At 34.8% G+C, this 25,976-nt stretch overlaps 1 protein-coding gene across 2 annotated transcripts; it reads right to left on the bottom strand.

The window, feature by feature from the left end:
* Nucleotides 1–248: 248 nt before the first annotated feature.
* LIPI (lipase, member I) lies at nt 249–24,107 on the bottom strand. Of its 2 annotated transcripts, XM_012731575.1 has the most exons (10): nt 24,073–24,107; nt 20,494–20,739; nt 18,191–18,299; nt 15,032–15,133; nt 14,001–14,090; nt 12,912–13,076; nt 10,795–10,899; nt 8,207–8,318; nt 4,267–4,440; nt 249–478 (listed from the first exon to the last, which is right to left on the bottom strand). In XM_012731575.1, the coding sequence occupies exons 2-10, from the start codon at nt 20,668–20,670 to the stop codon at nt 391–393; spliced, it is 1,122 nt and encodes a 373-aa protein (XP_012587029.1). In that variant the 5' UTR covers nt 20,671–20,739; nt 24,073–24,107; the 3' UTR covers nt 249–390. The 2 variants fall into 2 exon arrangements, with proteins under 2 accessions (XP_012587029.1, XP_012587023.1); XM_012731569.1 differs by lacking the exons at nt 10,795–10,899; nt 24,073–24,107 and having other exon boundaries at nt 20,494–20,868.
* Between the last annotated feature and the right edge of the window lie 1,869 nt (nt 24,108–25,976).

Consider the following 25,976-nt stretch of genomic DNA (forward strand, 5'->3'; position numbering starts at 1 on the left):
TATTCACCCTAAAATCCCAAAAACACATATCAGGAAACCACGTGATGGGTTTCGTGGGGTGGACACACTCAGCGAACTCCAGGCTGCTGGCAGCACACAATCACACAGTTGTTCAGACAGGCTCCCCTTTTTATGTCTGCGCTCTTGACCTAGAGGATTTGAAGTTTTTGCTAATTTTCCACTCATGGATCACTCACAAACATTTAGAAAGTGTTCAGTATGCTTTACCATATGCATGTTTTATTTTTTCCTCTACTTTGATTCTTAAAAATTTGAGTACAAATATCTAAATTCCAGATTGAACAGTGTATGCTCAAAGAAATTGCTTTGTTCTAGTATACAAGTTCCTTAATTCACAAGAATTTGTTACAGGTGATGGAAGAAGGCTGTTTATATTTCCTGTGGTCTACAAGTGCTCAGATTGAGAAATACTTCTTCACTTTCTTTAAGGGAAACATTATAATTGCAAAGTGGCGGTCTGTGAAAGGCAAAAAGAGAAAAATAACTATTAGTAGAACAGCAAAGTTTGTTTTCTCTTCTTAAATATTAGACTATTTGTTGGCTACTCCTCCTAATGCAGTTTGTTAAAAAAAAAGACCTCTCGGATCATTTGCACGCCACCTTGTTTGACTACATAAGGATAATGTAGACTGAATGCCAATGAGAAAGAACAAGTTCTCTGTTTCAACCTCTCTCCTTGCTGCTTCTCAGGATATTTATATGACATGATAGATACACCTGGATGCCAAGTGTGGAATCCTAAAATCTACCTAACCAGTCCTCTGATGACAGCCACCATGGAAGAGACAGACCTCGTTGTATAGGCAAATTTTGCCAGATTGATTCAAACAACTCTTATTACCACTTACTCACATACTATGTCTTGGAAAAATTAGTATTTGAGGATTTCTGAGAACTCAAGTTGACTGGGGTGAACCAGGCAACTTCTTTACTTATTTATCTCCAATTATGTCTTGAGAATTTTCACAAAAAGTTACCAGCTAATATAAGCAAAAGAAAGTGGCAAAAAAAAAAAACTTTTTTTTTTTTTAAAGAATGGAAGAAAAAATGGAAGTAATTAATGGGAACTTCCAGCATTAACAATAGTAATTTAGCCAAGGAAAAGTGGGGGGACAGGTAGTTCAAAAGCTCAGGCGGACCTTTTTTTATCTATGAACTGCTCCAGAACTTTTAGTCCAGCTATTCTCAGGAAAGTATCCCATGTCGTCACCATCATACATATTTCTCAGATCCTAAATTAGAAGGCCCTATTCTACTAGAAATGCTCAGAAGGATAACTATGTTGCCATCTCTATCAGTTTGTTCCAAAGAGATGATTACTTCTTGAAGTCATGCAGTTTAATCTGGACCATAAAGCATGACAATTTATAACTCACATCCCCAATCATTTGGCAGTGCTAATTCTCATTAATTGCATATTATGTGAATGGACAAATCTAAATAGGAAAAGCAACTAGGTGGTTATGGCAATTATCTAGATAATTAAACCTAAAGCATACATTTCATCCAAACATCTGTTAGTATCTCCAGCCAGCAAGGAATGCTATTAATTTTGCCAAATGCCCACAAAATGTATTTTTGTTTTTTCCCCAAAGTAGAAACAATTAACATCTAAATTTTATAAATTTTCAGTCTGTTCATTTAAATTTCACATGAAAATCAAAATTATGTGCACGTTTATTTTTTGTTCTGTAGTCTATTCTAATGCCTTCTCTCTATTTCTGACTTAACCAATGGAGGAGTTCTCTACAATATTTATCTATAGGAACCATCATTAAGAAGATAGTGATTCCAATATAAGAATGGACACATCTGTCAGTCTTTTATCTTCTCATAACAAGTGATTTTAAAATGAGAGATGTGCAAAAAAAAAAATAATAATAATAAAAAAAAAAAAAAAAAAAAAAAAAAGAAAAAAAAATGAGAGATGTGCATAGGAAGATTAGTGTCTGTACACTACCAACATTCTGTGTCAAAGTGTGACTATCATGTGAGCAGGTGGAAGATGCGAAAATCCCCATCCTTTGTATTTCCTTTGTGAGTATATAATAAGGAATTTACCTAAAATGAAAATAGATATCTATGCATAGTCAGTTATGATAAACAAACAACATAAACACAAAACTGCTCAAAGAGAGCAGTGTTGCACATTCCACAAGTGATGGAATATAATGGTAGCATGAAGTCATTAGAAAGGAAAAGTAGCTTATCATGTGAGATCTTGGTCTACTTTCATTCTTTTGCAAGCAGCTGTCAAGTTTTCCCAAAATCATTTGTGAAAGAGGCTAAATCAATTCAAAATGAATTTTTTTGAGTTTACAAGTTTTACACTTGGATGTAAAACCTGAAATCATAAAATACATAGAAGAAAACACAGGCAAATGTTTCATGTTTAAGCCTTAGTGAAGCCTACAGTAGGCATCTGTCTCTACAGTAAGGAGAACAAAATAAAACATAAACAGCTGGAACTGTATCAAACTAAAAAGTTTCTGTACAGTGAAAAAAAAAAAAAACTAAAACAAAAAGACACCCTACTGAATGGGAGGAAATATTAGTTTATAAAATGATATATTCTTCCTAAAGAGAAAATTTCATATACTCAGCATTTTAGTAAACGAGAAATGCAATTTAACTCTAAAATCAATATAATCATATTACAATGTGAGAGACAAATCTTATAGGAAAATGGCACATCTTACAACTAGCTTTGATATCAAAGCTAGACAAAGAACTCGTAACACTCTACAGAACACTCTAGAAAAACAACCCAATGAAAAAAGAAGGCAAACGAATGAAACACTTCTCCAAGGAAGACATTCAAGCAGACACCTGAGGAAAAAACAATACTCAGGATCACTTCCTATCAGAGAAAAGCAAATCAAAATGACATACAGTTAAAAAGAATAGTTAATCCACCTTGCCATCTCTATTTCCAATGACCTAACCACACTCACAACCACATTCTTTTCTAAAGTACTTTTTCCCCACAAGCTGAGAAAATGTGCCCACATTTCTCATGCTACTGTTCCCATTATTTCTACATGATAACATTGGGCAAAGGTAAAACATGGGTTAATATTTTATGCCAAAGCAGTCTTCTCAAAAAGTTTCCTAAATTGTGCCTCCCTGGTGGTGCAAAGGGTTAGTAAGTCTCAACATTCTGAAGCTATCTGCAGCTACTGCAGCATGAGTCCGATTCCCTACCAGGGAGCTACCCACATGCCTCAGCAGACCCCTCCTGTCTCCCTTGCTGCTCCCCTCAGCAGGGTATTTCAGTCAATCTGCCTGTTCTGCTCCCCACTCTATTTCTGATGAATACTCTCACCCTTCCATACCTCTGGTTTGTACCTCAGTTCTTGTATGCATAAATAAGTAAATATTTTTTTTAAGTCTCCTAAATTGAAATGTTGGCAACAATTTCCTCTTCTTTTCAATGCTGTCCTATGTAACTCTGTCACCAAACCAAAATGCGCATATTCAGCATTCCTAAACTGAATGACATCTGTTTGGCTCCCAACTGGATTGCAATAACCCAATCACCATATTTAATTTGTCTAATCCATCTGATACATAAATCAGATAAAAATAATTTATCAAAAATAAAACAGAAAATCCTAACAACTATTGTTTGTTTCCTTTATTATTATTATTATTTTAAGATTTATTTATTTCTACATACAGAACTGGGGTACAGGCCTGAGATGTGGGTCGGTGAGAGAATTCACCAGAGACAAAGTAGGGAGCAGAACAGGCAGATCAACGAAGTACACTGCTGAGAAGAGCAGTATTAGAAGGTGGGTCAGGAGAGGTCTGCTGCGCCCTGTGGGTCACCTCTGGGGCGGGGGTTGAACTCATGCTGAAGTGGCTTTAGCTTCCTGGTGCTGTGTTTTATCCTACTGTGCCACCAGAGAGGGCCCTGTTTCCTTTATTATTAAGAGTTACAATATTAAAAATTCAGAGAGCAGATATGGAAATAATATTTTAAATCATGTTTTTCTGGCTTTAAAATTAAAACAAATCACTCTTAAACATAAAAAAATCAGCATTTTAATTTACTTTATAAACATTGCAATTTTTAGAATATACTATTTTTCTTCATCTAGAGAATCTGATATTTATGTAGAAAACATAATTTGAAAGATATAATAGATATGTAAGTACATTAATTCTTAATCCATACCATAAGGAACTAATATTTTCAAGTTTAATAGTTAAAATTTTTAAATTGACATTTAATTTTCTTACCTTTCTGGGTATGTAACTGATTTTAACATGAGGCGATAGATGCTATACTTGCATGTCAAACACAGCTGAGTTGAGGTCTGAAAATATGTCAAACCAATGCTTGAAATATTTACATCATTTAATAATCGAGCAAGAATCTTGACTTCCTTAAGTTTATAAAATGATATATTCTTCCTAAAAAGAAAATTTCATATAGTCAGCATTTTAGTAAATGAGAAATGAAATTTAGTTCTAAAATCAATATAATCATATTACAATGTGAGAAACAAATCTTATAGGAAAATAGGCCAAATAACAAAATATTTGTGAAATGATATACTGAAAGCTGCAATTGTTAAAACAATAAAATTAGACTTGTTATACTTATTCTCATCTAACAATCCAAAAACTCCTTTCACAGTGTAATTTCAACATTGCCATTTTACTGATGGGAAAAGTATCAGAGCAAATGAATGCCTTTTCTGGATTCAGATAGTTCACAGAAAGCAAGAATGCTAACCCAGTCATACCAAAGCTCTGTACCACTCAACTCAATTTCTCATCCGTATGTACCAGAAATGGCAGTTTCTGGGTGCTGGACTCATTTAGGGCAATATGAACATAGCTGACAACAAAGAAAAAGGAAGAGCAGAAGAAAAGGGGATAAGAAGGGAGGGGAAGAGAGGGGACAAGGGAAAAATAGATTTTTTTAAAAAATACAGCTATATGTGATAACATACGCCTAGGAGTGTGAGCCCATACCTCTAAATCACACACAGTATTACAGAACAATGCCATGTTAAAAAAAAAAAAAATCTGTTGAAAAAAAAACTCTTCCATGAAGACAAGAAAGACTTGCTTGTATAAAGAAGAGTATCACACTAGCCAAGGGCACCTAGCAGTGTACTATGACATTGTTCCTGTTTGCCTCCATCTTCATTGTCTGCAGCAGCTAAGTCCCCCAAAATGTTGTCATCACTGCTACTCAAAGTCCTTCTCTGTTCCACCCTGGGAGGAGCTACCTCTCCTTCACAAAACAGATGTCATATGTCATTAGTCAATTCTCCACTTTCTGTCTAAGAACTTAACTAGATTTGTCAGAAATGTGTCATCATCAACAAATTCACCCATCCTAATGATTTAAAATTCCAACTATTTTCTCAGGATCATCAACTATGTACCTCTATCTGAGTCCTATCTGCTGTGATTCAAACTCATATAGCCACTGTTATTCACCATGTCCCCAAGGAGAGTTCAAAGATGCATGAAGTTTAGTGGTTTCAAATCTAAATGATTTTTTCCCAGAGCCTCTCACCAAAGAGAAAACCCCAAAATCTACAAATTTCCTTTTCAACTTAAGTGATGCTATTTATTGTTCAAGCAATACAAGCAGAATTCACCCTTGCTTGATATCCTCTTTCAACTCCATGAATTCCTATAGGCTCTACCTTCTGATTCTGTTTGGAATCAATCCTCATTGTTTCAACTCCATATAAACACTCTTATGACCTTGGTATGTTGACTATATACTTGCAATTCCATCCTCTTTTTCTCCTTCCAATCCACTAAAATCAAATTATTTTTCCAAAATAAAAATTTAATCTGGTTTCAACTGGACTGTCCCAGTGAAAAACGTTAAGTGGTTTGAATTTATGCAGAATGAAATATAAATCCTGGTATATAGCTTAAAAGTTCTAGTTCCTACAAAATCTAAGTACTGTCTAACCTCTCTCTTTCTCATCTTGCTCTTGCTTGCCCTGTCTCTATTTTCAGACATATTGTATTACCTTCCTTCAAATGGACTATACTCCCTCTTGCTCTGGAACTTGGCACTTTTTGGTCCTTCTGTCCATATGGCTCATCATTCTAGTCTCAATCCATATATAAAGCCCTTAGAAAAACTTTTAGTGACCCCAGTAAGTAATTCACATCCCATACATTAGGTTTCCATGTGCACTGTTACTTGCACAAAGACATTTTTCACAGATTATATTTGCATATTATTATATATTATTTTATTAACTTCATATCCACTATGAGGCTGTAATTTAATGAGGGCAGGCCATGCGTGCTTTTCTCATCATAGTATCCTCAGCACCAGCACCGTGCCCAGCTCCATGGTGATAACAAAAATGTGTTTGAACATAACAATGATGAACATCATCATTTTACTTGCATTATGTAGTGGTAAAGTCCAGCCATTGGTCTAAACTTAAATTATATAAGAACAAAAATATAATTTGTCCAAATATTTATCCCCAATTTCTAGTATAGTTTCTGGCTTATAGAAGTGCTCAAGAATTTGTATTGAATGATTAAGCTCACTACTTCTTCATCTAGCTCTTAGTTCATGAATGGTAGTATAATTTAAATAATCTACCAAGCTTAAAAGTTAAAATCATTCTAGATTGTTTTCTTTCCTTTTACTTGCACATGCTAATTAATCATAAAAATATATTCACTCTAAAGCTGAAAAATGCATTTCCTTTGACTTGGTCCAGGCTCCCATCATCCTCTATAGAAATTGCAACAGCTACCTCTGAGCTCTCTATCCAGTCTTGTTCCACTCTGAGTCCATCGTTCTTGTGAAGCATTACTGTGAAGACGATATTCACAGCATTGTTTAAAATTGTATACCGGTATATTAATATATTTAATATCACATTGTAATATTTGCCTTTTAGTGACATTAAAAAATTATAACATATTTAACATAAAAAATACAATGGGTGTGCATAAGGACATGAACAAGTAAAAGAAGAAAGAAGGAAAAGAGAAGGTAGGAGAGGAAGAGGAAGAAAAGGAATAGTTATAAGCCAACTGGAAAACATCACTAGATGATGAAATTATAGATGACTCTCATTTTCCACTACATAAGACACATATTCTACAGTGTTCAACTTTTCCTATGTTAACTTTCAAAGAGAAATTAAAAGATCATTTAAAATTCTCTGACTCCCCAGGCATCTACAACAGTTTAAAATCTACGAGCCTGACTAAATTTGCTAGCAAAGAATTATTATTAGAAATATAATAAAACCATTGATTGACCAGGCATAGAAGAACAGACTTAGCATGCATATGTTCCATATTTTATATTCCTTCATGAAAAATGCACTAATTGGAGTATTTGAATAAAATGCATCAATATTTCATGGTTTTCTGCAAAGAACATGATGTATATAAAGGAAACTGAAGCAATTTCTTTGCTGCCTGAACAAGTTTGAAACAACTGCTTTAGAACTATCGTCTATGTGCTCTTATTGAATGCAGGCACTTCCATAACATCTTCACACATACTCTCTCTCACTTCCCTAACACTATACCTCCCCTCTAAAGTTATCCTTGCTTCTTTCTCTGCATACCCACATACATTAAGTATACTACTATGACACTTAAGAGTATGTACTAGTCTCCTTCAGCATTCTTGGAAGGCCTCCTTAAGAACTTTAATAGCATTCTTTCAATTTCACTTTCCAAACTGAATATATCTGGTAGATGCTGGATGACATTTTTTGAATAAGTGAATGAATTCAAAAGTCAACCAAGAATGTGTTTAATGAGAAGTAATACATCATATATAGAGACATACCGTTTATACATACACACACACACACACACACACACACACACACATATATATACACAATTTTAGACAATTTAAATTAATTTACTACTATGGAACAATACTATTTTTTATTATAATACCTCCAACCAATGCTCAAATTTAGGTGAAAAGGTTTAAAAGTTTCTCTCAATAAAAAAAATGAGTCTGATGGATATGTTTGGTTCAGAATCCTGATTTTTTTGATCTTTAGATGTGTGAAGACCTAAGATCCTTTCAATATTTAACATTTTAAGTCTCCCTGGGTAAAAAATATATACCTATATTATCTTCTAAAATGGATGTTTAGGAAAATACATATTCATTTATGAAACAAAAAGATTAAATTATACTTACTCATAGAGTCTTGCCTCTTCAACCATTCCAAGTTGGTTTAATAATTTAAATGTAATATGTCCATCCTTCATAGTTTTATCCAGAACCATTATACTGAGAATAAAATAATAGGCTATAAAACAAAAACAGAGAATGCAATTTGCATTATTTTTAACTTTACTTTCATACGCATGTAGATGTGCATGCATGTGTACTACATGTAATCTAGGCACATGCTAGATGTGCAAATAGTTTTGAGTCACTCACTTAGTAAAATGATAATATAATTTAGTGCGTGTAAAATTTTGAACCAATCTTGAAAATAAGCAATAAAAAAGCCTGTCGCAGGCCCTCCCTGGTGGTGCAGCGGGTTAAAGCACAGCACTGAGAATCTAAAGCCACTTCTGCATGAGTTCGATTCCCGCCTGCCCTGGAGGTGACCACATAGTGTGGCAGACCTCTCCTGACCCGCCCGCTGCTCCCCTCAGCAGTGTACTTCATAGATCTGCCTGTTCTGTTCCCCACTCTGTCTCTGGTGAAGCCTCTCACCGCCCCTGAGCCTCTGGCCTGTACCCCAGTTCTGTATGCACAAATAAATAAATCTTTAAAAAAAAAAAAAAAGCCTGTCGCATTCAGGGTAAGATCATTTATTTGTGTATCCTAACCAGTCTGTAAAAGAAAAATATATGTAAGGTAAATATAAGGTTACTTAATTACTGATTAGTATTTCTAATTAAACTAACTTAAAAATGTAAATTCCAGCTTCACTGGTTGTTTAAAAAAAGACTGCAAAATAAAGACATCTTATACAGTATAAATTCACTTATACAGTGTGAACTCTTGAACAAAAACACACCTACTAAAAACTGACAATATACACCTTTCACAGACAAGGAAGCCTCAATAGTGTATAGGATGTAGAGAAAGTTATGACTGTGAGTTTTCCAAGTACGAAGCACCATCACCTAGAAGATAATGCCTGCATATTACATTGAAGGGTACATCATTGGCCTACATGAACTATTATTGTGAGACACACATGGACTAAATTTGTTCATGCTGTTAAATGTTGCTACTACACAGTCATGAGTACCATTGTGCCGTATGCCTCACAGTATTGCCTCAACTACTGTCCTATATTTTTGATTGAACAAGAAATGTAAAGGAACATGTCGAACTTGGAAAGGCCCAGCTTTTGATAAAATATTTTGACTCACGTCACCCAACAAAATGGATATCCAGATTTGCTCAGATGATTTCTGAGAGTATGACATCAATATGTTACAGAATAACATTTCTACTACAAGTACATAGAAATTCAGGATTTATGAACCATAAGTTAAATAGACAACCAAAGTCATATGAGGAAAGGAGAAATATCAGGAAATAGAAATGAGAAATGAGAGAAGGACTGAAACCCTGAATACCCCTAGGATAGAGAACTAAATACAGCATGAACACATAGCTGCTCAGCTTCTGTGCATAAATAAGATATACGATGCGGGCCCTCCCTGGTGGCACAGGGTTTAAAGTGCAGCTTTATGAAGCTATCAGCAGCCACTGCAGCTTGTGTTCCAAGCAACGCCAAGGAGCTGACCCAGATGGCACTGCAGATCTTTCCTGACCAGCCCGCTGCACCCCGCTCTGCTTCCCACTCTGTCTCTGTTGAATCGTCTCTGTCTCTGTATCTCTCTGTCTCTCTCTCTGTCACACACACACACACACACACACACAGACACACACACAGACACACACACAGACACACACACCTCTATACTGTACCCTAGTTCTTGTATGCATAAATAATTGTTTTTAAGATTTATTTATTTATGCATGCAGAACTGGGGTACAGGTCAGAGGTGCAGAGCGTAAGAGGATTCACCAGAGACAGAGCGGAGAACAGAACAGGCAAATCAATAAAGTACACTGCTGAGGGGAGTAGCGGGAGGGATAGGAGAGGTCTGCTGCGCCATGTGGATCACCTCTGGGGCCAGGGATCAAACTGGCATTGAAGCGGCTGCTGCTAGCTTTCAGTGCTGTACTTTAACCTGCTGCGCCACCAGAAAGGGCCAAAAAATCTTTTTTAAAAAGGAAATATGATGCTAGAAATGAAGGATGCTAGCTTGACATCTTTACCAATATTTTAAGAATTGTTGCATTTATTTATGCAAACAACTAAGAAACAAATTTTCAATAGCCTCCCCACTCTGTCTCTGGGGACTCTTCTCACCCTCTATGCCTCTGACTTACACCCCCATTCTTGAATATATAGACAAATAAAAAAAAAAATCAGTGGCTTTTTTGCCGAAAGAAAAGAAACAAACATCAGCAACAATAAAATCGAACAATACTAAGACATATATGGAATCACAAAAGAAAAAAGAAAAAACAAAGGTCATTGACTGTTTCTTTTGGAAATATTACTCAATGCTTATGTTCATTTTATCTAAAATCTCAAGTTGCTATTGAATGTGTACAACTGGTTCTAAGAAGTTTTAAAGTTCTTTGGAAGTACAGAATGGAATTTGAGAGGGTAGAAGAAACCATTGTTATAAAATGTAAATTAGTGTAATAAAATGAATCATTTGTTTAAAATGCTAATAACTTACTACAGAATGGATGTGTGCCTGTAGTATCCAAAAACACAGAGGTCCTAAGAGACCTTTTTTCTATTCTTTCTGTTAAAATATCTTTCCATAGTTCAGCTTGATAACCTAAGATTTGAAAAACAGATCTTTAGAAATCAAACTTACACCAAATGACAAAAATTTCAAATCACTAAAGGAACTAAAGAATCAAAGTACTATAATAATAAGTTGTGGATTTTTTTTAATTTAAAAATATTTTTAAATAGTTTTACATTCAGTTGTAATTAAAATAACACACTTTAAGTTCAACATTCACAAATAAACCCACTCCCCAGTTATCTTATCAGAGCTTAGCATACTCCTTTATGGCTACAGGTGATTTAAAGCAGCAGTTTTTGCTCTGACATAGTGTTATAAATTCAGAATTTTTGCTTATAATTCTCATTTATAAATTTAGTTGATTGATTAGCCAAAATGTTAGCACAAAACTTAACTCCATGAGTATATCCCCTATATATATAAATATATCTTTCTCTATATATTATAGATAATAGGTATACTAAGTATATATTGTATCTATGATCTGCATTTCAGATAAATATGTACATATAGAAGGTGTTCTACACACACACATACAAGATGCTTCTGACTTCATGTATTTGTCTATTCCCACATTGCCACCTTTAAACTTGAGATTTGAATGTACTAGAAAGCATACAGAAATGAGAATTTAGTGGTTTCATTCTAGTTCTCATTTGTAACCTTCAGGAATCCATTCATCTCACAAGAGTCACAACTTTCTCATTTATATAGAAAACTGATTGGGCCAGAAAAGCAATTAGAACAACAACAAGTCTCAAGAGAGGGTCCCCGGTAGCAAAAGGGTTAAAGTCTCAGCACTATCAAGCCATCACCAGCCACTATAGCACAAGTTCGATCCCCAGCCATGGAGCTGACCCACATGGCACAGCAGACCTCTCCTGTCTCTCTTACTGCTCCCCTCAGGAATGTATTTCAGTCAATCCTATTCTGCTCCCCACTCTGTCTCTGGGTAAATCTTCTCACCCCTCCACCACCTCTGGCCTGTACCCCAGTTCGTGTATGCATAAAAATAAAAATAATTTAAAAAGTCAAGAAAACTAGTCCCACACCATATCCTGTGGATACTAAGTGTCTACGAGAAAATAAGTCTGGCAAAGCTGCATAGTGTATATCTCGCCTAGAGATTATCTAAGTGTTAGTATAAGCCCCCTGCTGACAAAAACTACAAGAAGTTGTTCAATTCAGACTTTGTAATTGCTATCCATTTCACTGAGCTCTTTAGATTTTGAAAACACTTCTGTCAGATCCTGTCATGACACTGATCAGGTATTTACTTGCTTATTACATATTTGGGGCCTGGTATTCTCTTATGAAAACCTTGACAACTCATCTAGAAAGTTCTTTAGGCTCTAACATCCCATGTTTTTAGTGGATTGCTTTCATACTAGCAGAGTAGTTATAAGAAACTGAGTACTTAACTGTTCCTACTAAACATTATCAATTTTAAAAATGTGAATCACCTATGATTTGTGTCTACTTCCTAACAACAAATGCAAAGCTAACTCCAGTTCATATCGCAGAACTTGCTCCTAAAACTCCTTGCAACAAAATCCTCAATGCCACTTAGACTGCACAAGTCATTTTTTTTTTATTTTTTAAGATTTTTATTTATTTATGCATACAAGAATTAGGGTACAGGCCAGAGATACAGGGGATGAGAGGCTTCACCAGAGACAGAGTGAGGTGCAGAACAGGCAGATCTACTGAAGGAGAGCAGCTGGTGAGACAGAACAGGTCTGCCACCCCATGTGGGTCACCTCCCTAGCTAGGGATCAAACTTGTGCTGCAGTAGCTGTAGACAGCCTCCTAGTGCTGTATCTTAATCCCTTGCACCACCAGGAAGGACCCTCATAATTCTTTCTTTAAGTGAAAATATATCAATAGAGGGATAATCAGTAGGTAAGATGAAATCCTTTTGTGTATCAGAAAAGGGATTACCATGAGGTCACAAAATTTTCCCATAACACTGAGCATAGGCAGGCAATTTAACAAGTTCCTCAGTAAATAGGAATTATAGCAATAACAATGTCTCTTACCCAGCCTAGGGCATTTCTTCTTAAAACCATCACAATCCATGCACAAACCAATCTTGTAATCTTCATATGAAGAACATGGAAATGAGATAAACTTGCAGTCTGTCTCCAGAGCAGCCATGAACAAGTAAACTGCTCTCTGGTGGTCACATTTAATAAATTCAATACCTTAAGGGTAAAATAAAGCAAAAGAACTATTGAAGCACTACATTAAATTCAAGCAAATTAGAGGGAAAAAAATCAAGATGAAATTGTGCTCAATACTCTACAACTAATGAATATTAAAATGTTGCCTGGAATACAGTTTTATCTCACGCAACTAAAGAAAGGTTCCATGGGAAACAATACCTTTTACATGAGATATATGAGAAATTTTTCTGAAGTAATAATGAACAAAGCATAATCATCTAATCCAGCAACAACAAACATAAACATTGCACTAATAACTCGGGTGCCCAAATCTTCTTTCAAAATTCATAGTGAGTGCTTCTACCCCACGTCAGAGGTGACCATGAAGCCAGTTACCACCAGCATTTATTGTGCTCCTTCCCGTTCCAAATTTTTACAACCTTACCCCTTTCTGAGCTGCAGTTGTCATTAGCTATGTGTTCCTTAACTAGGTGTCACTATAAGATTTCAAAACATTTGTATTTATGGTTGTAAAATAAGCAAGTACCACACAAAAGCAGCTGATTAGCCATCTATGTATAGCCTGAGCAAACACAAGAGCTGATAAATCTGTTTGTACACTACTATGATGACGATATCGATTAAACAATGGCCCAGACTTGGGTTGAATGACACATTAGCTATATCTGCTTTTTCACTGATTATATCTTCTCCTATTTAAGAGGATAAACTAAAACTGTAGCTCTCATCAGTCTCATCCATGACCAAATGAAATCAGTACTGGTAACCTTTATCAACTGAAAAGGAGCAAACTAAACAATTTCATTACTAACACTCCTAAATCATGGGCACTAGCGATCAAAATCATGCCCACAGATTGAGAGAAAAAAAAAAAAAAGCAAACTGATTTCCTTTCCCCCTTTTGAGTCATATGTAATTCATTTAAAAATACTATAGGTATACCTGAAAAAATTGTTTTAGGGCAGCCAGGTTGTTTTTTTCCGCCATTTGGATAAAAATCTATATGTCCCAAAGGTTCTTTAATTCCTAAACCTAAGGAAAAAGAAAAACACCCAATAACCACAAAATGTATGAGTCAGGCCAGTAACAATGGCATCAAAACAAGTATCCTATAAAATCCACTGAAAGTGACCCTATTAAAATTTGAAATCAAAATAAAATAAATGCTAATTTTAAAAGATGAGATGCCTGATATTAATTCCTCAGATTAATTCCTTGTGAATTTTATGTGTCATTAATTTAACATATTTACCATTCACTAGTCTACTATGGGAACGTCATAGCTCCTTATGTGTCAAGTATGTAAGTGAACAAAACAGGAACCCTGGTTAGAATGAAAAATTATATTCTAGAGGGTGGAAAATAAATGAAGAAAAATATGGTATTTTGGATAGTAACAACTTTCAGAGAGAGAAATTTAGTAGAAGAGAAGGGTAAATGACTATGAGGGTAAAAGGTTGCACATTTATGGATTAAATAAGGAAATTGCCCACTCAGGAAGTAAAAGCTGAGGAAAGATCTGAATGATATGAGACGGTGAAGCAAGTAGACATCTGTGAACGTGTCTGGGGATTTAAAGAAGCCAGGATACTACAGTGTAATTTTGATACACATAATACAAGACAATAAGTGCAGATATATAACTTAAAAACATCATGGTCATTAAGTAGCAGGAGGATGTGATTTAATCAATAATGTAATTAATAAAAAGAACAAAATCAATTATTGTTTATCAAATTCCAATTTTCAGGATGACATGCTACTTTTGTAATCATAGGGAGGAAAGCTGAAGACAGAGAGCCAGTTCACAACACAAGAAGTTACTAACACTAAGAAACCAGGCCAGTGAGAGACGCATTATTATATAATAACAGAGACATCATCATTCACCCACTACTTTTCCTCCTCCTTCCCCATGTATACATGTCCTTTCTTATTTTCAAATAATTAAGCAATAAATTTTGCATTCTTACTATTGACATCAGAATGAATGATATCCACAAACTTTGCATCACTATAATCTAATCTATCATTTGATGGTTTTCCAGAGAATTTGGGTCCAGCAGGATCAAGACCTGAAATTCAAGAATACTAAAAATCAATTACAAAATCCTACTGCCAGCACAATAAGTTATAATGCATTTCCATTACATTGTAAACCTAACAAACTTACAGTTTTAGCCTAAACTTGTCCAAAATTACATCAAAAACAAATGAAAGTGGATGAATAGCAAATATTTTTATCATGACTTTTTTTGATGTGATGATGTGATAAATTACATTTGGATAAATTCACCTTATATTGAAAATATCATAAGCTGAAAATGCATTTAATACACCAACCACTAAACATATGTGCTTAGTCCTTTTAGCTTAAATATGCTCAAAACACTTACATTAGCTGCACAGCGCAAAATCATATAATACAAAGCCTATTATATAGGAAAATGTTAAAGGTTTCATATAATTGTATACTAAAAATGAAAAAAACAAGGTATTTATTCTCATGATCATGACTGTGGCTAGCTGTCACAGCCCACATCATGAGAGAAAATCACACTATATATCACTAGCCCAGGAGAAGACCACTGACTGCATGTCACTTTTGTATCATTGAAAGTCAAAAAATTACAAGAGACCCTTCCTGATGGTACAACACGTTAAAGTGCAGCACTATGAAGCTACCTGAAGCCACTGTGGTATAAGTTCTGTCCCCCGGCCAAGAAGCTGGCCCACATTGTACAACAGACCTGTCCTGTCTCACCTGCTGCTCCCCTCAGCAGTTTATTTCAGTAGATCTGCCTATTCTGCTCCCTACTCTGTCTTTGGTGAATCCTCTCACTCTCCACACTTCTGGGCTAAACCCCAGTTCTTCTGTGCATAAATAAATAAATGAATATAAAAAAATTAAAAGCTGAACCATCATAACTCATCCGTATTTTTATTTATTTATTTATTTTTTGAATGACCCTTGAAAGCAGACCACAGATCTGAGACATTTGGGAGGAGACAGGGAGGAAGATGGGAGAACAGAGCAAAGGAATGAGAGGAGGGCATAATGAACTATGGTGGAGGGGTGCAGGTGCTTTGATGGTGGAATCCTACATTGTGAACAATAAGCAAGGATGGGTACAAAAATTTTTTAAAAATAAAAAATCTGTAGTTGAATAATATTATTCATTTTTCAGAGTTTATAAACAATCCTGTTAATGACACTACAGACACCTCAACAAAACCCACCATTTTTGAGTATTTTTATTGAAGGAATAATAAATAATAAAGCAGCAGGAATTTATATTGAATAAGAAATAATGACTAATAATTCTGGGGGCTGAACAATGGAGAACATCATGGGTCTATCTTAAAGTGTGAATTTCGGGCCCACCCTGGTGGCACAATGGGGTAAAGCACAGCACTATGAAGCTATTCAATGCCACTAAAGCACAAGTTCTACTCCTAGCCAGGGAGGTGGCCCACATGGGATGGCAGATCTCTTCAGACCTGTCTGCTGCTCCCCTCAGCAGTGTATTTCAGTCTGCCTGACTATTCTGCTTCCCACTCTGTCTCTGGTGAATCCTCTCACCCCCCACATCTCTGACCTATAACCCACTTCTTATATGCATAAATAAATAAATCTTAAAAAAAAAGTTTGAATATCACTAGTTCATTTTGGATCAATCTACATGTTTAAAGTAATCCTTAGAGCTGTACGATAAGACATATTATTCTATCTCACCTATATATTTCTCACAAAAGCTTCCCACATTTAAGTAAAGAAAATATATTAAATACAGATTAGTAAATATATTATTTCTAGTGTATTCGAAATTCTGAATAAAAACTCCAGATCTGCAATCTATAGAAGAGTGTCAATAAAAGAGAAGGAAGAAATCAAGTTGAATGCCTAGCAAAGACAAAACATTTTTTAAAATATTTTAAAAAGTAAATATAAAATGTTGCTTGTCTACAGCCCTTTTATTATATCAAATATATATATTATTCCTAATATATTTAGTCCACTTGACAGCATGAAGTACAAAGGTCTCTTCCTATAAATTATTCTGTGATAAACTACCACAATTGGTAGCCTCTAAATCCTGATGATGAGCTTGGTATGTTGGATCATTCAAACTGTATTTATGTGGTGTTAATAAAAACACCATAAATTGCTTGGGGTTGCCATCATTCAAACTAAGCTAGTGTAGCAATTGAAAGAGAATAGACTTTGGTTGCTAGAGACGCTTGTGTAAATCCTGGCTCAGCTGTTATTAGCTGTTTGACTCTCCTACTCTCATTCAGCTAGCCCCAGTTTCCACACATATATATATATATGTTCCCATATATATATATATATATAGGAACAATAATAAAAAAAAGATCAGAACAAGTAAGTCAAGATATACTTAAGGTTTGTTGAAATCCTAACTACCAATACAAGTTATTCACCTCTCCCTTCTTTCTTTGTTTAACTAACTGACCCTATTTAATGTTTATAAACACTTGAAGTGATTATAAATCTTGTAGGAGCAAGATCTCATTAACTGTAAAAGAGCTGAGTTGACGAGGGAGGATACTACCTCAGTAGTTTTAAAATCACCACCACTAATAAAGGGAAACATAAAAACCCTCATGTGTATTATTTGGTTAGTAAGCTTTCAGAATTTAATAACTTTGTTATAGAAGTATGAGGGGAATTGGAATCCAGAAATCCCTCAATCTTAGATAGCAATTCCTGATTCTCCTTCTGTTGTTCAAGTAACATTTTTTTAAAGGTAAAGTATATCAGTGTTTGTGAAAATATATGGTAGTATTCTTAGTTAATTCACAAAACCAGTTTTTTTTTTATTTGACATGCCCAATTATCCTCTGGATTGTAATAATGATATGTTCTTAAAATTCACAGAGGGTGAAGGAATTTGTCTGTTTCTTCCCACTTCCATGGGTAATTTAAGTTCTGTAACAAATGAAACAAGACTTCAGAGTATAATTAAAACAAAGACTTTAAAACAATTTGAATGTAATACAGAAAAATATATACATTTGTGTATAATTTCTGTTGCTGAATTATTATACAAAGTAATTTCCAGTGCTTAAAAGTAGACTAAAAAATTAATTTTATCACAAAATTTTACCTGTTATCCTTCCAAGTTGACCATGAAATATCTTTCCAACAAATCCACTAATATGAGCCCCTAAGCTCACACCTATGAAATGAAAATTATCAAGAGATGCTCCATGCTTCTGCAATAAAAAAGGCAGTATCATGATTTTCATTTCAGAAAATGGCAATTTAATATCTAAAAGTCACTCTTTCTGGTTTAATCTATTTCTGGGAGGTAGAGAATGGAATTTTATTTCAAAACAATTATATCATTGTTCAAGCTTTTCCATTATGTATCTGAATTTTCTCTATTCGTTTGCACTAATTCCATGTAAATTCTCATTACCAAATTTTCTATTATGTATAATCGTACATAATATGAAATAATACATTTAGTTAACAAAGCATTTTGAAATAATAATAATTAGATATTTTCATTACTTACTTTAAGATAGTTACCTTGATAAGTGCTTTGTAAATGTCATATTAAATATTTACAATAGTCCTGTAAGTTATCTATTTTTGTTCAGTTGCCTAAAATTGTCATTTGCACCTATTAAGTGTTAAATGAGCGGTGACTTACCTCAAGTGACACATATATAAAATTTATATATATACATATGTACACACACATATGTAAAATAAAATAAAAACTATTGGTGGAAAGAAGGATTTCAAGCCCAGATCTATTTAACTTCATATTAACCTGTCTCCCAGGTTAATCTGATCTGATTGTGTAAAAAGAAAAAAACTCTAGGAAGACAGGACAGTGTGACTAATAATTCTCATTTCAGGAATGATTAAATGAGGGGTATGGATATTAAGTGATTTCACCTAATCACAAGTTAGAGAGTGATGAAGTTCAATTTTCCAAAGCCAAGTTCTGAACACCCCTCAGAGTATGAGCGGGAAAACGGGGTTTGGGGTGTGAATGGTAGGAACTGAAATGAGGAAGATTTTCTTCCACCTCACTCTCAGAGAGCAGGTTCTGGTCCATCCTATACAGTGACACACTGTATCACTTGTAAAAAAGATGGGAGCATTTATTGCTAATGAGAAACAAGACTTTGGCTTTCCAAGCATAGGATGTCAAATTGCTCAGAGCAAAGACAGGGAACTTAAGGGACCCTCACTCATCTTTACATCCTTCCTCGATATAAAGCCTTTGAAAGCAAAATATAGTTAGAAATTCATTTAATACTACCAATATTCCTAAATTTCTGTTTCAACCTCGCAATTCCCATACTTGAGGTATGTTAGAGAAAGACCACTGCTATAGGAAATATCAATTATGCAATACACATTTTATTTCATCAATAAGATCAGGTGAGTCAATTACCTACTTTGTCTTTCTAGAGGGAAGGCTTGTTTCTGTCCAGATTTGGAGATGTAGCAATAGAAATGATATGATTTCATTCAGTGGTTACTATACAACTAGCACTGATTAAAAATGCATTTCATTCAACACCTAAACAAAATACCATTCTAATAGTTGTGATCCCAAATATGTAGATTAGCAAATGAGAAACAAAGTGGTTAAACAATTCATCAAAATTATACAGGTATGAGATGGATTTGGGCTTTGAAGCTTGCCAGTCTGGCTCATAACCATTACATGTAATAGTTTCTTGGGTCTGTTTGATTGTTTAAGCTCAGCAAAGGCTTATAAGGTCAGAAACATACAACTCAAAGGTAAATTCCAAGTCCACGATTGCCCTCAAATTGAATGCCACTTTTTCTCAAGTGTCCATCACTAACACCTTTCTCCAAAAACAGTTGTGGCTCTCCAAAGGGATTGATTTAGTAAACAGATCATTCAAACTATAGATTAGCTAGAACTAGTCGGATTCTGGTCCACCTCTACCCTGGGGCTCAAGGATGAATAAAACTGAATGGAGTAAGACCTGCCTCCAAGACTGCCAGAAGTATGCAAGTCAGACTGTTTGCCCTTGATTTACAAATTCATACTTGATTAACTGTTAACATACTAGTCAGAACATAGAAGAGATCTCTAAAGAATCTCATGATTATATAGTTTAACCCCTCTCTACCCAGAGTCACTACCTGATCTTAAAGTAGATATAAATGGTTAAGAAGTCTCAAAAGCTTTTCAGGTAAAACAAGTGAGTTTTCCAGATTTTTTTTTATAAAACAAGACAGGTCATGTACAGGTATCAAGTTATGCACTAAAACAAAGGGGAAAAATGCATACACTAGTATATAAAAAGCAGTAATTCTTAATGCTTATGAGAAAAACAGTACACATCACCATTTTGTGATATTGTATGAAACTTTGTATATTACATAACATATATCCAAAAGCTCAAGACTTACCAAAAGATTGTGAATGGATTCACTCAATTTTACAGCAACTTTTCTGGTGTTTTTGACAGCTCTACTGTAAATAAAAGTTGTGGCACCCCTGTTCCAGTCCACTACAATTATATTAATATCATCTTGATCCAACAAAATTCTTAGAAAGTTCTGAAGCCATGAAGGAATGGAACCCATTGGTCTGTATCCATGAATGAGCCAGACTGTTTTCTTGCTTGTGTTGAAATGAGTATTTAGTGAATTATCCTGTTCAAAAAGTGGCTCAGCACAGTTAAAGTTGTTCCTTGTATACATCATCAGATACATCTCCAATTGGGGAACAAACAAATCTTTCAAAGAATCTTTTACACTTAACTTAGAGAATTCAAGGCATGGTTTTTTATTCTCTGAAATTAAAAAAAAAAAGTTTAAAGTAATCACTGATTATGTGAAAAGGTTATTTGAATTAGAAATAATCAAAAACGACAGTGAAACCCAGTAAATATTGTTGGTTAAAAATTAAGAAGGGCCCTCCTTTGTGGCACAACAGGTTGAAGCACAGCACTACAAATGTTAAGGGCAGCAGCTTCAGCAGGAGTTCTATCCCCGGCCAGGGAGGTGACCAACAGAGTGAGGTAGACCTCTCCTGTCTTTGCCCACTGTTCCCCTCAGCAGTGTATTTCACTTGATCTACCTGGTCTGCTCCCCACTCAGTCTCTGGGGAATCCTCTCACCACCACTGCACCTCTGGCCTGTATACATAAATAAATAAATCTTAAAAAAAAAAAGAAAAAAAGAATGACTATAAAAATGAATGAATAAATGAATGGATAGATAGATAAATAGATAAATGAGTGAATAAATAAATATGTAACTAAATAAGGATTTCCCCCATGTGCCCTGCCTGGACTACAGTTAATTCTTCAGTCAGAGGCACCATCTTGCTACTCTGGAAGAGTCACCACAAAATTTCAACACACCAGAGTCACCCAAGACTCCCACCTGTGTGCTGCTGGAGCCTGAAATCCCCTTTATGAATGAAACTGCACTCATCACCACTTGTTCTGAGCAAGTCATTGGCTAAGTGCAGGCAATGCATGTGGAGGACTGATTTGCCACTTCGGGGTATTCCTTTTATGTACCGTCTCAGGAAGGTGCACCACTTCAAGTGAGTCAAAACTAAAAACGGTTTGAATAGATAGATAGATAGATAGATAGATAGATAGATAGATAGATAGATAGATAGATAGATAGATAGATAGATAGATAAAAAGGATTTGTTTCTCTGCAATCTTCCCCCCTCATGCTATAGGAAATCACAGAGAAAAGAAACCACAGGAGATGGTGACTTTCACTCAGGCAAAGCCAATGAAGAAAGAATTATGATGTCAACATGAGAAATTTTCAAATAAATCTCACATCACTGCCTAAAGATTTTTTTATGTTCTATTCTGATTGCTGAGAGTTATTATACATAGGTATAGGCATGGGACATGTATTTTTAAAGATTTATTTGTGCATACAGAGCTGGGGTACAAGCCAGAGGCTTTTCTAATAAACATTAGAAAAAATGTATTTTACCTGAACAGGGATAAAATAAATACAGATTAAAGCAATAAGGGATCATTTTTTTCCTATCAAATTAAACAATGGAAATAACTTTTTAATACTCGTGAGAGTACTGGAACAAAAACTTCATATACATGGATGCTGAGAGCATAAACAGATACAACCACCTTGTGAAATTTTATATATGTGGTTCTACATACTATAAAACATTTTCTTTTAAAAATTATTTTCTCTTTTCTGTCTAGAATTTACATGATGAAAAGGCAACATTATGTAAAGTTTTCACTTTGTCTTCATATTTACATATTTTTTGAATAAGCAAATATTTTTTGAATATTTTTTGAATAAGCATATAGTCCCAAAATATCTAGTTTAATTTGGCAAGAATTTTGGAAAACAATTTGTCAATATATATAAATGTTCAAAAAAGTCTCAGTGTATTTCAAGCCAATAATTCTAAAAATTTATCCCAAGAAAACATACAGATGCTTAAAAGGAATGAACTAATAAATATTATCTTGATATAGAAGGAATAGAAGCTATTTAAATGCCCAGCAACTATGTTGTGATACACATATATATGACTTAAAACATACAATACATATTTGATATGTCAATAATAACATGCATTAATTATAATCATGTTAGGATGAAAAGAATAATGTGTTATTATCACAGTTTTTGAAGAAGAAAAAGGAGGAAGGAAATGAAGGAGAAGCAAGGCTCACATAAACTTCTAGGTTGACAGCTGAGATACTCATGGTTAAGTGTGTTTTTATTTTAAGTATTTGTATTTATTTTTTGTATTTGTATTTATTCTTTGTAAAATTTGTATTGACTATTTGTATTATTTATTATTTGTATTTTTATTTATTTATTCTAAGTACTAGAAAATGAGGAAGTAGAGAGTAGGAGTGTCTCAAGTCACAGTGCAATAACAGTGTTTACTACACTGGATAAACCGGCAGGGAATGGTTTCTGTCATCCACCTTCTCACCAGCTGGCCCTCAAGGAAGGAAAATGAAATCAATGAATCCAAACCAAGGTAGATTCTACCTGACCCCAAAAGTGAGGAAACCAATATGATTTTTGTGAATAATAAAGAAATCACACCCCCCCCAAAAAAAAAAAAAAAAAAAAATCTAGCCGCTCTACTCAGGCCTTTTGTGGCCCTCAAGGAAGGAAAATGAAATCAATGAATCCAAACCAAGGTAGATTCTACCTGACCCCAAAAGTGAGGAAACCAATATGATTTTTGTGAATAATAAAGAAATCACACCCCCCCAAAAAAAAAAAAAAAAAAACCAGAGAAATCTATTATCTGTTACCAGCTGTAGACAACCTCATTAGAATGCAAGAAAAATCACATCTCAAAAACAGGACCAAAGGTCATTAAGAGAAAACATATTGAGGCAAAACAAAAACAGGATAAAATGAAAAGTAGAGTAATGAAATTACTCCAATTCTGGAAAAGTGAAAACTGCCAAATAAAAATTCAGAATATGTACTAAAACAAACATGGAATGCTTGTTATATTTGTAGTAAAAGGGGGAGTGATTAAAATTACGACAGGCGGCCCTCCCTGGTGGCGCAGCGGGTTAAAGCACAGCATAAAGAAGCTTAAGCCACTTCCACTAGAGTTCGATCCCCGCCTGTCCCGGAGGTGACCACATGGCGCGGCAGACCTCTCCTGACCAGCCCGCTGCTCCCCTCAGCAGTGTACTTCGTCCATCTGCCTGTTCTGCTCCCCACTCTGTCCCTGGTGAAGCCTCTCACCCTCCGCATCTCTGCCCTGTGCCCCAGTTCTGTACGAATAAGTAAATAATCTTTAAAAAAAAAAATTATGACAGGCATCATAACTATGGGACAGAAAGTGCTGTTGCAAATTAAAAATCATCAGTATTCTGGTTGGGGTGATATTTGGAGGGGAAATGTAAGCATTAACAATAATTAACAGAATAATTGCATGCCAGGGTGTGGAAACTGAGAAAGCTCATCACAATCTAGACAAAATCAGTTAGTCACACTCACCAAGAAACTTCCTAGAAACTGGTTTGGTTTTCGATGAAAGAGAAAAATATCCTAAAAATATCAAGGCAGAAAATGCGGGTTACAAATGGAGGAAAGCAATTCTGATGATTTCAGATCTGTCTCTCCAGCCAATACATCAGCAGACAAAAGTAAAATGAACAAAGCACACACGTGGAACACGTTGCAATATAATAATTTTATATCCTTTCTAAAGTACATCACTCAAAATGCCAGAGTAAAACTCCTAACATCATCACTGCTAAATAAATCCTGCAGACACTGAAGACAATAACTGCAAAAACTGGGTGTGAAAGAGAAGACTGAAAGAGAACATAAAAAGACAAGTTATACATTTATATAAATAATATAAAACATAATGCAATATCAAAAGTCACTGTTGTTCAAATATTGAAAAAGAATACAGTGTAAGTCAATATGCTAAGAATGTAGGATAAAAAGAGTATAGGGGCAATAAATATGTTGTAAAAATTTCCTGAGGGATTTGAAAGAGGACTTTAAAATAAATAATAGAAAAATAAAACAAATGATATTATACTAAAAAAAAAAAAAGATGCGATGTTCTGCAACTTTTAAAAAACCTCTACTGAAAAGCCAGAATCTCAGCTCTCATAAAATAATATAGTAATAAAATATTTAATAGAAGTGCAAATAAAATTCTAAGTAAGTAGTGAGGTAAAGATATTCCATACAAAATGAAACAAAAGGGAATTAGGTCGCTGTACTCTATTGGAGGGGAGGTTTTCCTTAATTCCATGACATTTTCCTCATAACTGTATTCTCTGATCATAACTAGGGTCACTTGCCCCACTTTTGGATATGAGCACAGCCATGTTATTGCCCTTGAAAAAAAATGGACATATTCCAGTCAGGGTTATAACACAGACATATTCATCAGGGTTTGGCTTTCTACACTTCTGCTGTCACTATGACATCACATCTGCACTAACCTGCTTGACCAGGACATACAGGTATCTAAGGGCTACCCTCTCCAGTTATACTAGTCACCCCAGTTGAGTGACTGTCACCAATCAAATATTCCAGTGAACTCAAGAAAACAGTGCTAACAAAGTCACACCTGACTCCACAGGTTTGAATAATAAACACTTTATGTCACTTCTGATAAGGGTTTGATTTCTGATTTTTTTAGCATTATTGTAACATCATATAACTGACTTCATTAGTAATATTAACACCAGTGCAAATGAATGAAAAGCCAAAGCTTTCAAATGAAATGAAACAAACTAGACAGGGAGAGAACACGGTGGAGGATGATGGGGTACTGTTGGACACTCCGGTGGTGGGAAAACTATGGTGCCTACACCTGCGGGGAGAGATCCTATATCGTGGGAATTAATAAACAAGAATGTTTAAAAAATAAATTAAAAAAAAAAGAAAGAGGGGGTACCGAGAAAAACATAATTTGTATAGAAAATTTCCAAACATTTAGACTTTCTATGAAGTTGAAGAAATGATGTGAAGAAATTAAAAAATCAAATTAATAAAGTTTGCAAGAATGTTACTATCATCAAAGAAGAAAAAGAGGGCCCTTTCTGTTGATGCAACAGGTGAAAGGGCAACACTGTGAAGCTAGCCGCAACACTTCCATGTGAGTTTGATTCCCCGCCAGAAGGGTGACCCACATGGCACAGCAATTCATGGATCTGGCTGTTCTGCTCCCCACACTGTCTCTGGTGAATCCTCTCACCGCCCCTGTACCTCTAACCTATACACCAGTTCTATATGCATAAATAAACAAATCTTTAAAAGAAACATAAAGGAAAAGATCTCCAACTTTCTCTTGTCAATATATAAAAGTATTAACTGAATGTAGTCATAATATCAACAATGATAATAATACTTAACAGGAAAAAAAAGTGATAGGT

Source organism: Condylura cristata, unplaced genomic scaffold (genome assembly GCF_000260355.1).
Source record: "Condylura cristata isolate star-nosed mole 26May11 unplaced genomic scaffold, ConCri1.0 scaffold00003, whole genome shotgun sequence".
Taxonomy (NCBI): Eukaryota; Metazoa; Chordata; class Mammalia; order Eulipotyphla; family Talpidae; genus Condylura; species Condylura cristata.